At 38.2% G+C, this 12,977-nt stretch overlaps 1 protein-coding gene across 2 annotated transcripts in view; it reads right to left on the bottom strand.

The window, feature by feature from the left end:
- The window catches only part of SLC15A5 (solute carrier family 15 member 5), a 31,169-nt gene extending 19,144 nt beyond the window's left edge, over positions 1–12,025 (bottom strand). The window contains exons 1-5 of one of the 2 annotated variants that reach the window (XM_021535188.3): positions 11,897–12,025; positions 9,753–10,122; positions 8,060–8,282; positions 3,879–4,048; positions 1,830–2,050 (exon numbers count right to left, since the gene is read on the bottom strand). In XM_021535188.3, coding sequence (XP_021390863.3) covers positions 1,830–2,050; positions 3,879–4,048; positions 8,060–8,282; positions 9,753–10,116 — 978 coding nt within the window. In that variant the 5' untranslated portion in view covers positions 10,117–10,122; positions 11,897–12,025. Of the gene's footprint in view, positions 1–1,829; positions 2,051–3,878; positions 4,049–8,059; positions 8,283–9,752; positions 10,123–11,896 lie in introns of those variants that run through there. The other variant, XM_085569937.1, reaches the window with a different exon arrangement.
- Positions 12,026–12,977: the final 952 nt, after the last annotated feature.

The raw sequence follows: 12,977 nt of genomic DNA, 5'->3' as shown, positions 1-12,977 counted from the left end.
GGTTTACAGATTTTTCAATGGAGTTTTTTGGTATTTTTGTCTGGGATTTTTTTTTGAGGAAGCTTAGTTAACTAATTTCATGTGCAGCAGGGAGCCATAATTCACTGTAAAATACAGACTGGGAAAATCCAACTTGAGCAATTCCCGGAATACAGTCATGACAGAACTCAACCTGGAACTGGTTTCTTTGCTCTGTCTCTGTTTTTACTGAACTCTGGATTCCTGTAGCATCCTGCACACTCTTCAATATGATCAGAGATTTCCAACCCAGGTACAATATTAGTACTTTATAGCTATCCAAAAATCACTGTATAGTTGTTAACTGAACTCGTGTAGGGTTTCTCATCAATGGTTATAGTCAACCCCATCCACACTGAGTACATTCAGTGCTCAAGTATTACTCAAATACTAGCTCTTAACAGAAATATTTTTCACCTACATTCCACCTCCAAAAAGAAATATAAATTCTAAAAGGAAGATTAGCTAGTAACAGAACTATGTATGTGTAGAACTGACTCAAATTTTATGGTTTTTTTCCCAAGCCTACTGCAAATAAGAATTGACTTCTTAGTAGGAATTAAAATATCATCAACATGAGTCACAGGCACTGAAAGCTGTATATATATATACATATATATATATTATGAAGAAATATATATATTATATATATATATGAAGAATATATATATTATATATATATATATTATGAAGAAAATACTAATCTTTAGTATTTGAAGTATAGTACTTAGTATTATGAAGAAAATATTCATCTTTATAAAAAAGATACTGATCTATCTCTGAGTTTGAGAAAGAGTCTTAAACTTCTTCGAAATTCTGCCAAAGGATTAACTTCTTTCAGCGGTGGAAAGACATCTGCATTTTCTAGATAAATACTTTATAATCAACTTGATAAATGATAGTATCTAATTTTCATGTGGTCACTAATGCATGACCTTGGTCATGTAAGTGTGTTTGTTGATTTTGAATTTTTTTTAATTTGCTTGGGATTTTTTGTGCATTTTGGGGGAAGGGAGGAATTGGGGAGGGAAGAGGAGAAAGAATGAGGCAGATGGATGGAACATGGAATGATGGCATGAAGAAGTGTCAGTGAAGCAGTATATACCACCTATTTGTAAGAATTTCCTTAAGCAGCATTTTAACACCAATGAGTACAAATGAATTTCTGAGCCAGCTCATAAACTTGTCATTCCAGTCACCTCCAGCTCCAGGATCATTCAGACAGAAAGGAATCTGAAGTGATTGTGTCAGCTTAAGGAGCTTCTGGACACATTTACATCACACACACCTGCTCAGGACAGCCTGACAGAGGGGCTGTGAAAGGGCTGAAAACACACACACCGCCTCTGTAGGACCAGCTGCCACACAAGTCTGTCAAAACAGTGGGAGAAACATGCAACCAAAACAGCAAATAACGATTTGCTACCTCCCCACAAAAGTGATGGAACACTTAGGAAATTGGAAAATTGAATTTTTCAAGAACACTGAGCTTGAGTCTCAGTGTTGGTAACTCTGACATGAGACCATGAGGAGAACAGGACTCTCATGCAAGATGGTTCAGCCAGTAAAAAGGTTGCAAGAAAGAAGCAGCAAGCACTCACACAAGCATCTTAATGAGTCTTGACCAAGTCAATTCTCATTATTTGAAGAGATCAGAGGCCACAGCAAGGTATATTCTTAGGCAATTAGAGCTTCTTTGCAAGGCTGCTCAGCTGGCAAAGTACCAGTTAGAAAAAACACACCTAGAGAGATGGTGGGAAACATGCGTCAGAGCCTATTTCAAGATTTTTGTTTAAAAGCTTTGCACCCACCTGCATAATGCATGTTCTGTAGAGGATCTGGAAAGTGAACAAGGGGAAGAGTCTGGCCAGTGACTTTGTGCCCTCCACCTGAGTCTCACTGTAGTGACCACCATGGTTTTCCTTGGCGTGGTCCAGCCAGTTGGCCACGGCTGTGCTGAGGTAGCGGTAGCGCACACCGCACATTTTCAGGGCACTAAAAATCACCCCAAAAGTTGTCAGCAGGGAACTGCCTGCAAGCAATCAGAGATGTTAGGCATTGGTATGTTTTTGCCTGCTGTCAAGATAAACACCAGCCACGACAAAACACTTTGGGAGGGAAAGTACAAGCTTGTATATCCATCTTTATGATTTTTTTAGGAAGGGGAAAGGTAATAACTCTGGATTTGTTTTAAAAACTCTCTTTTGAACCCAGTTGGTTCACAACCCAATTGTTACAGAGGCAATCCTGTCCAACAACTATGGAGAAGAGTTCCTTTTATAACCAATTACTTATGTGTTTCTCTGGTTGAGCAGGTAAAAAACAAAGGAAATTAATACTTTCTTTCAATTTATTGAATGCCTGCTGAAGTCTGGTAGCAAGGGAAGGGCAGTAGTGAAGTGAGAAGGAAAAGGAGTTTAAAAAACAGATGAATTAAGAGAATTTTCATGGATGAATTTCAAGGCCAGAATTATCATCTCAGGTCTTCCAAGTAGCATGCAGGACAAAAGAGGAGTTTCCAGTCTAGTACTTAGAATATTAAAACTTATTGACTGGTTACTGGCTTCAGGAATTGCCAGCTTGTTTCTCAGATGAAATAGAAGTAGGATGAGCACAAAACTGTTAGCCTCAGGCTTGGGGATGTAGGTTCATTTACCTTTGGCAAACTGCCATCCATATGAAAGGCGGTTGTGGCACTTCTATGTTTTTTTGGATGCTGAAGCACTCCAAACAGTTGAGTATCTATAAACAAATACTTTCCAAAACCAAAGATGAACTAAGACTGCAGAATGAAAATGTCTCCCTACTATCTCTGACATGGAAATAATTTTCTAGAAATATCCATTGGCCACTGGAAGCACTTGCTTTCAAGTACTAAGTAAGGGAATTTTATTAGATAAACTAATATTTAAAACCCCCTAGCTGTGTGGAATTAACCTGCAGAATGTTGTCACTATAAAGTAAAATCTGAAATAGCATATCAAAATCTGAAAACAGAGAGTTGGTAGTTTTGATTGTTCTCTAAGACTGTACTTGGCAACTATTCTCACCACTCATTACAAGTGATGTTTAAGTTTCAGACTTAGATTATTTTAAGAGCAAGTCTGAAGACTAAAAGAAAAAAAGTGCAGAATTCCAGAGTGAATTGACTAAGAAGGCAACCACAAAACAATTGGGACCTGGGGCTCTTCTCAAAGCAGAGTTAGTTTCAGAAGTAAATAAAAAATAACAGGAAATCTGGTATTAGCTCAATTCATTGGCAGAGCCTGTAATTAGATGTTTTAAGTTAGAGAAACATTATTTTGCTTTGTCCTACACTGGAGATTGGACATTGGCAAAAAGGGAATAAGAAGCAGTAATGTGGTGGCACTACTCTGCAAGGGCTTGAAATCAGAAGATGCACTGAGTGCCCCATGACATGCCCAGCAGAGTCAGTAAAGCAGCAGCACAGCTGTGTCCTGGCTCATCTGACCTGGTCTCCAAGATGGTCATGGCCATCTCCTTTCCTTTGGAATGTGAGAAGTTGGGCAGAAAAAAGGCTGAATGAAATGTGGCAAGATTAATTCCATCAGCAGCAGGCATATTACACCTCTTCCTGCACAGGCAAAGGCTGTGACGCATGCCCTGACATGACTGAAACAAACAGGAGTTTACCAGAGACTGCTTCCCACTTTTACAGCCTACCAGGCATCTCCAGAGCATGGACTGAATTTCTCACATGCAGATTTTGGAGGGCTAAAACCCAAGGATCTACCACCAAACAGGGCAGAGTTGTAGAAGAAATAGTTAAGACATGTAAATCAATTTCTTCTGTGAAAGTAATCTCTAAAAATGCTTCCTAAGACAGAGCTGCCTCTTACCTGTTTTGGGTTTGTAAATCATTTCACCCCTAATCATGTGAATTGTGATCATAGCCATAAGCCCAGACACAAATGGGATAAGAAAGCCAAGGTTCCTGGCCACAGACTGCTGGATGTAAGAAATGCTGACAAAGACCACTGCTGAATTCAAATTAACCAGCCAATGAAACCTGGAACACAGAGACAAGAGAGAGAAAAGTGGAGAGGCTGAGTAATATAAAAGCCTTTACAGAAGATTAAAACATCCAATTAAAGGCATGGTTAAGTATAGTAATCATGGACAGCATCAGTACCATGCACACATTAGCACAGCAATTAAAACAGATTTTCACTCAAATGTCTCAACTCCAAGAGGTATATGATTAAAGTAAGTGTACTAAGCCAGCAGAGCTGAACAAATTATCAGTCTGGTACTGGAAATATTCTTGTGGGTGACATTAATTAGATACATCAACATTTATAATTTACACATTTAATATCTGGTAACAAGTTTTGTGTATGAAATATCATCCAATCATATGCTAAAATTAAGAGAGAAATGTCTTAATGCCACCACCCTTTGGTTAAGAAATCTTAAGTGTTAAAAAATTGTATGAAATATTAAAATTTGATTTATCAGTTATTAGTTGCAAGGCTCAGCTTGAATTTTTGTTGGCTTCTGGAATATCTTGATAAGGAGTTTCCCAAACATAATTTTCTGAGACTGTAATTTGTCGTAGAGGTGCTTCCCAATTAAGTAGTGAGCCCCTCCTAACCACAGAAGACTTCCAAAGGATAAATCACAAACTCCTGGGAGCAGATGTCATACCACTAGTGGCAGGCCTACTGCAGTTTGGAACCCCTGAAAAGAGCACAATTATTGAGGAGTACTGTCCCAACATGTCAAAGTTTGCAGTCTGGAAGAAACTGCAAGAAGAGATTCCTCTACCTTTGCTGGAGCCGTAGCAAAATGATTTCATTTAAAGGTGAAATAGACAATTACAAAACTTAATACATATTACTGGAAGAAGAAAAGCTCATTTTCTTATTCAGCGCCACTTCTGCATCATGCATGCTGTTTGAACTTGAGTATTTGGGCTAATGAATCTAGAATTATCTTCTCAGTGACAAAAGATTTGGAATTATGTTACTTGATGATGACACAGTTGAAGGGATTTTTGTACATAAAAATATTGACCCATTAAACTAAAGCTTTTAAGACAAATATAATTATATGACTCATTTGGCTAGAACTTGTGTAAAAGTTTAGAATCAATCCTTAACTGACAATTACTAAGTTAGAAGCTTCAGTGGCTGTTTTCCAAACTTTCTAAAGAAGTGTGCCTGAGCTATCTGAAGTCCTGACATTTTTCATGACTCTATGAGTGTTTGTCTGGAAATAGGAAAGAACACCCAAAGAAAACCCTGAAGAGCAGGAAAAACAGGAGAGCACTTTCACTTTTCACTGCTGCATGGCAATGCACTTTATGACTGAAATGTAAAATTACTGTCCTTTTACAAAACTGAGAAGAATAAAACCCAGCCAATGTGTTCAGCAATCCCTATGGCCAAAACAAGAAAGATGAACTGACCTCAACACCCATGCTGGAATTTTTGGGTGTGCTCATATTGCACTGACAGCAGCAGAACAGTATTCAGGCCTTTATTACATAAAGAGTCTCAGAGCTCACATCAGGGCATGGCAGATTAGTTAGATACATCAAGATGAATATTCTGTATAGTTTTGCAGGGATGAGGTCCCTCCTGAAACTTCAGAACTCTGAGGCCTCTTCACAAGGAGAGCCAAAAGCCAACTTGTGGGGCTCATTTCAAGAATGCAGTTCAGAGGCAAACTTAAATGCCACAAGCCCACAAAAACCTAATACTCTTCTTAAAACATTTTGCAGAAATGCATTTGTGGTGAAAACTTTAAAGAAGTAACATCCAGGTGATTCTTATTGAGAAATATTGTTCATTTTCATATGTCTTTTTAGGAGCAGGTCAGTTTTCTCAGAATCACTATGGAGTTCTCTGCAAAAACAAACTGGAGGGAAAAATCCCAAAGAGGTAGAAAAAGTTTTTAAAAAGTCAAAGTGTATTGAGGAAAATGGCAGAAATTGATCTGCAATATATGGAAACAAAACAGAGAGAGTGAGGGTGGAAAACACCACTGGTCCCACATTCTCTGCAGTTTTTTACAAGTCTGCAAGACAAGATACAGCTCTGCCCATTCTCACTGTAGCCTTTGCTCTCTCTGCTCCCACAGACAGAATGTATTTCTCCTGCTGTAAAACAGTACCAGACTATAACCTTAACCCTGGAAATGCAGAAGGCCCTAGAAAAATTTAATCCAACAGAATCCAAGTTTCTTCTTCACTTAGGATTGGCATATTCTGTTTATTTATAAGGTCAGAGCAATAGTACATACTGCAGCTTAGAACCACGCTGTAAGATGTGCCAAGCAATCTTCTTGAAGGATTGAATTAGAAAACAGGTAATTACCAGGACTTTTAACCCAATAATTTGAATTGTTTAAATAAAACTTGGCTAAAACCAGACTCAAACCCATCAAAAGTATGCCATTCCATTTTATATAATTTTAAAATTCAATCCCAGGACAAACACCCATCAAGAGAGAGCAGGCTACCAAGAAAAAGTGATTATATTCTGAGGGGTTGAATGAGGTCACTAATGCTTAGAATGGACCCCCCATTTTTCTAAATTTTGAGATGGCATTCCAAAGCCCCTCCTTGGGTGCCAGTGCAAAAATTAAAATTTTTTGAATCGCACATGTGCCTTTCTTGATACTTCCAAAGTTCCAAGAACTGACCCATTTGGATTCCCCCAAGGAACTTTTTATTCGTATTATATCTCCTGTGTAATCAACACTGAGAAATGTCACTTTGATTAAACACAACTCTGAATGGCCAAGACCACAGTACAATAAACTCTCCAGAGGTATCCTTCAGAACAACTGATTGCTCTCCAGTCTTAATCCCCCAGAGTCTTATTTAATCAAAATGATGTTGCTAATTAAGGATTAAAACTCAGAATAGAGTAAAAAGGAAGGGTTTTTTTCCTCTTCTCTCCTATGGGCAGGTCAAGGAGGCAGAATCTGCTCTAAGGAACTAAACAGTCTCATCCACCTTTGGTAAAGCTACTTTATTCACTGAAGTTTGGATTTAATTCAAAACTCCTTGATATTAACATAATTGGAGGAAAAAAGAATAGCCAGGAAAGCCATCCCCAAAGGAGGAGAGATCTGATTCACCAAGATCTTAATTGATTCTTCAGCATTGCATTGTTAATATGCAAATGTGCTCAGTTTTTATTTTAATAACCATTCATGTAAAGGTGAAAGAAGGGTGCAGTTTAGGGCTTTCTTTCACCCTGACTTGAAGTAGGAATATGGAGAGTCCCACTGCATGGTTTAACCAGAAAATATAGGACTCTCTGTAGGGTTACAGAAGGGGAAAATAAGGGTAACCAAATCATCGAAAATTACCGCCCTAATACATGGAGAAAGAAATAATTCATGAAAAAAAAAAAAAAACACCAACAACAAAAAAAACCCCAAACTCTAATTTTTAGGAACCATTTTAAGAACAATTATTCCTAAAGAATAATAATAAAAAAAACCAACAAAATACAAATGCTAAGTGGTTCATCAGATGCCAGAACTTGGCAGCAGCAAAGCTGAAATAATACAGCAGATCCCTACCAGTGAGTTTTATTTGAGACAACTCACAAGCCTGACTTCCAGCAAACCAGCTGCTAAAAATTTACCCTGATGTAAATACCAATATATCATTGAATTTTGCCACTGTTATGGAGCAACATATATCCTAATATATCCTAAAGGCATAGCCATGTTAAAGGCAGAAAACCAAATGGAGTATGTTGTTCCAACAGCAAAAAGGTTAGCAAGTCTTGAGTATTTGGGCAAATTGTTGTGTTTAATCCTGAAAACTCTGACTGAGCATTTCTGTAGGTGGCCAAAATAGATTATCATCTATTAGCAAAAGGAAAAAGTCAGGAAAAGTTTTAACTTTTGGGAATTCTTCCAGAATCTCAAAGTTCTGCAATTGAAATCAAAATGTGAAACCCACCATCCACAGAACCTTTGAATTTCAGCAGTGCATTTCAAGGCAATGCTCTATCACTCCCAACAGCTATTTAGCCAACACTAAATTATTACCAACCAGTTGAAAAATGACAGCAGCTCCTTTGGCCCACAGTCCTCAAGGCTGTAGGCACTCAGTGGGCACACAATGGCTCTTATGCCTCCTATTCCCAGGCTGGCTGTGAGGAGTGCAAAGTAGAACAGGATTTTCTGCTCCCTTTTGGGAAGGCTGAGGAGAATGTGCCGTCTGTCGATGTGAACGTCTTCAAACGGGAATGACACCACAGGTAACAGTGCCGTGCCTGGAAAGGAAAGAAAATCGTCATTGGAAAGGAATTTGAACCAGATTAATATAACTAGTATGTTTTAGAGCAGGTATATTCTATGCAGGTATGAAAAGACAGATGGAGAATCAAAGATAAACAACAGAAAAGTGTAAAGAAGGAGAGGCAGAAACTTTTTTGGTGTTGCTATGTAAAGCAATACCACTATGGACCTCTGAGAAACCAAACCTCCTCTGAAGTGCCTTCAAGAATTCAGGTTCTTTCATCAACTGAACCACTAACCAAAGAAACTCACAAAAAATCTCACAGTGGAGTTCAGCTTTTTTTCTGCATCTTCTAAAATCACAGAATTGTAATAGGAATAATAATTTAATAAATAAATTCTCAAAACTTTTGTGGGAAAAATTCTTTATTCTGTAGCAGCTTCATAGAAAATATGATTTTCATAAAATTTAACTAAAGAAGCACTGCCACAAATTGCATTTGCCTCTTCTAGTCTGCAAAGCAAGTCCTTCAGATTTAGTCAGCTGTAGATTTTTCAAGTTTTAATGGACACTAAGCTTAAAATATATTGGTGTTTCAACAGCACCAGTATTAGCCATTACTATGACTGTGCATTACACTTTATTATATCAGGAATGTTTAATGATTTATCTCCAAAGGAAGAAATGCTCTAGTTAAAACCATACCCAAAGGCACACACAGACATTGCTTCATCTCACTGAAAGCTGCAAAGTTGAAAACACCACAGTGCATTTTGCAGAGGAGGAGCTAAATAAGCAGCTGCTGAGGAGGCTGGAGAAAACAGATGCCAAACACCACATTTCTACAAGAAGATCAATAAAACACCAGGCAATCCCTGGGCTGGCACCTGTTGGAATCTTTGGTATTGAGATGATTCCGAGATAGTAGAAAGTCTCTGTCAGCCCTGTTGCCAAAGAAGAATTCATAATTCATCTGTGCTGGTTTTCAAGGTTGTTTATTCTTGCTTATCTCTAACATGTTCTGCAGGTCTGTCCTGCAGGGCGGCATGTGGGGCTCTGCCCTCAGTGGGATGTTACAAACATTAAATACCAGAAACTATGTGTGCTGTATTTACAATAATGTGCCAATATCTGTCACCTACATTGAAAAGTGTGTCCCCAGCCTAAACCAATAGAAAAATGCCAACACTACAGTGAAACATGGAGGGCATGAAGAAGAAGAAAAAGGACAAAACACACCAAATTTCCTCCATCTTGTGTCCTTTGGACCCCTAATCTAGAATCCTAAAATTTTACTTTTGCACCCGTGCCACACTTAATTATTACTTATATCAAACACTCAGAGTTTGTAATTCATCCTGTAAGATTGAAAACTCTTTTCCATGGACAGAGATCACAGACAGTGTCTCTGGGGGCTCTGTACAGGGGTGTTCCTGACCCCCTGCCAGGGTCCCAGACCTTCCAGGGCAGCCGGAAGGAAGCCCTGGACACCCACAGCACCCACCTAGGAAGTGCAGGAACATGCAGATGCACACCAGCTTGGTCCTCCCCATCAGGTACTCTGCGAGCCAGCCCACCAGCACAGGTGTCAGTGTGGAGGTGCCCACGAAGCACATGTTGACCATGGCTGCCTGGTGGCTGCGGTAGCCCAGCTTGGCGGTGCAGAAGAGGATCATGTTGCACACGATGCCGAAGAACGTGAACCTCTCGCACAGCTCCACCAGCAGCACGCAGACAGCCTCATGGAGCTTCTTCTCAGCTTCGGGCAGCTTCCCAGCATGGCTGCTTCTCCCAGGTTGTTGCTCCTTGCCAGCCATGTGGTTCAAAAATCCCTTCTCTTGCGGGTCTCTTCTGTCTGCATCAGGCATGCCTGTCTTTTTATTTTTTGAGCAGATCAGCTTGAGTTACAGGTGCTCCTCCACTGTCATTAGCAGACTGGTAAGAGTCTAGCTTTGAATTCCACACTCTGCTACTACAATTTCTTAGGGCACCTGTCACTTTTGAGATATAGGATCAAAGAATATTTAAAAAAACACCCCAAAATCAAAGAACTACATGAACATTTCAGTTTCTGAATATAGCAACATTAGGAAGTTAAGTAGTTTATTTAATTAGTTCACTTGGGGGTGAAGGAGATTTCTCCCCAGAATTATATTACCTATTAAATTATGTGAATCCAATACTGTATACTAAACTCAATCTGTATGTTAAAGATAAAGGTTTAAACACACATGAAAGCTAACATTTTCAGCAGAATTCAAATAACAGATTGAGAAAATAATTTGGTTAAAATTATCCAACACTTTAATTAGGCAACAAGTGAAAAACTGCAAGTAGATAAACACAGGGTTTGTTTTTTTTTTTTAAGGTTAACATTATCAAATAATTGTGCTATTTCTTTCTATTTCTGGTTGAAATTCAGATAAAGGTAATTATAAAAATAAGCAATGCTAATAGGTTTAAGTTAGAAAAACATTTTAAAATAAAGTAAGTTTAATATATTATCAAAATTAAAAAGAGGAACCTAAAAATTGCCTAGCTCAAAACTGTTACTTAAGGCAGATTCTGCCCTGTAGCTACGATGCACCAGAAGGGGCAGGGGCACAAGCAATGTTTTATTTTTTCTTTCATATCAAACAAAAGCTATTACAACCTTGAAATGGAATTAGGAAGTGCCAAACTAAGTGCTTTATAATGTTCTTCCTACTTTATCCCAGGTCAGCTTCTCCATTTTGTGGAGCTCATTAAGATCACTAACACCTGATCAGAATGCCCAGATCTGCCAATGGAAGCATCCCACATCTATCTGGTGCAAATGTGAGTACATGCACAAGTTACAAGGAAGTGGAACACCAGGTCAGCTTCTCTGAACAGAGCTCTTAGTGTTTCTGATGTCATTTTTTGAGAGGTGGTTTCTGCTGTTTGCTTCTAGCTGTCCTTATAACTGCTCAAATTTGGCCTCTTCAGATCTATTTAGGATATGAGAACTACTACATCACAAAACAGAAGCACAATAGTATATAACCAGTATGGATAAAGAGTCCAAGATTACCTAAAAAAAAAAAAAAAAAGCAATTGTGATTCAAACATAAGCCTAAAAAATCTGAAGCTGAAGTCTAAGTAGTAATAGGTTTTCTCCTATAATTAAATATATTTTAAACCTATTTCAAGTCTAAAGCAAGAACTCAGACAGCAAAAACATCATAGTTTTCAGAGACATTAAATTGGGGATGAAAACAGCTGTGACTTATAACATGCCAATAATTACTTCTGTTTTCTGATCCATGACAGCTAAAATGATCCTCCTTTGAGCAAACCAACCAGAGAAGTCAAAAGCATTACTCAGCTTGGTTTCTTATTCAAAGTCTAAAGAAGCCAATCTCAAATCAACAGAGGACAGAGAAAAGCATTTTACCTCAGAGGTGCACATATCTTCTGTTGCATGAACAGAACATCTTCATGTTTTATCTAACTGCTCACAAATGAAATAATTTTTTCTTTTTCTTTAAGCAAATACAACTGTATTTTCTTTACACAAACACAACTGTATTTTAACATCAGATAGAAAACATAAGGACAAATAAACTCTTGCTCCAATAGACATTTGAATTTAAAATACTCTGTTTTCCTTCAGAGTGCTGAGTTTACCTGTTCTCATGGGTGCTGGCAGCTCACAGTGAATCACATCATGGGAACCAGTACAGAGAGCAGGGCTCCTAGCTGGGATGGCTCTTAGTCCTCATGTGGTTTCATTTACCCAAATTTTGGAGTTACAAGCTGGGAAAAGGGCATAATTGACCAAGCCTTATAAATGTCCCAGGAAGCAGGAATTGGGTGATTTTCATGATTACTTTTGAATTGCCTTTGCTTGTGATCAATGAGGGTGTGGTGGTGACAGTCCCAGATCAATCAGTACATGATTAACATATGCAGTGCTAAGAGAATGTAAAGCTTCATCTAACTATAGGATCTTTATTGATTTACCTTTTTAATCACCTCTGCAGTAATTATAGGTGGTCAGTCTATTTACTTGACATGTTTTCTAGTGAATTCTAGTTGAATTATTTGGCATTCAACTGGTTTATTCTTACCCAAGGTAATAGAACTGCATAAAGCTTGATGAAAAACCTTTATTATTCTCATTAACATATGTAGAGCTTTATATATACTGGAACTCCTAGAAACTGGACACATAAAATAACTTCTATTTCAAAATCCATCCCTTCTGGCAGTACTTCTGTCAATAAGGACTTTGTGTGTTTTTTTAAACAAATCTTCTTTAAAGATCTGAAAATGTGGCAGTCACATCTTGGAGAGAGGTTTATAAAAATAGTTGTTTCTCACATGGCAGTGTCAGCCCATGAGAGGTCTGGCTGTTAATGAAAGAGCTGCTCTTTGGTACCTTACCACCCCAGGTTAAAGGTTACTTCTTCTCATACTAGAACCAACACATTAACATTAGGCAAGTGAATTAAGTTGCTCAGGTTGGAACAGAAATTTTCTATTAATTTACTTTGACAAGGGATAATTGTCAGTGTTTTTTTGTAGAGGTAATTTACTGAAATAAAAGAGGCAGAACTTCAGTGTTCAGCACAACAGTTCTTCTAGCTAAAAGGGAGTAGTGGCTTTAAACCTCTGTTTGTGCTCTAGAAAGGTCAGTCTCTCTAATTTTTTAGTAAATTTAATTCAGCTTTACTCCTACTCTTTTAAAGAGCATGTGAGAGGTGTT

The sequence above is a fragment of the Lonchura striata genome, chromosome 1A (assembly GCF_050655825.1).
Source record: "Lonchura striata isolate lonStrDom1 chromosome 1A, ASM5065582v1, whole genome shotgun sequence".
NCBI lineage: Eukaryota > Metazoa > Chordata > Aves > Passeriformes > Estrildidae > Lonchura > Lonchura striata.
This window is presented reverse-complemented; position numbering and strand designations above follow the sequence as displayed.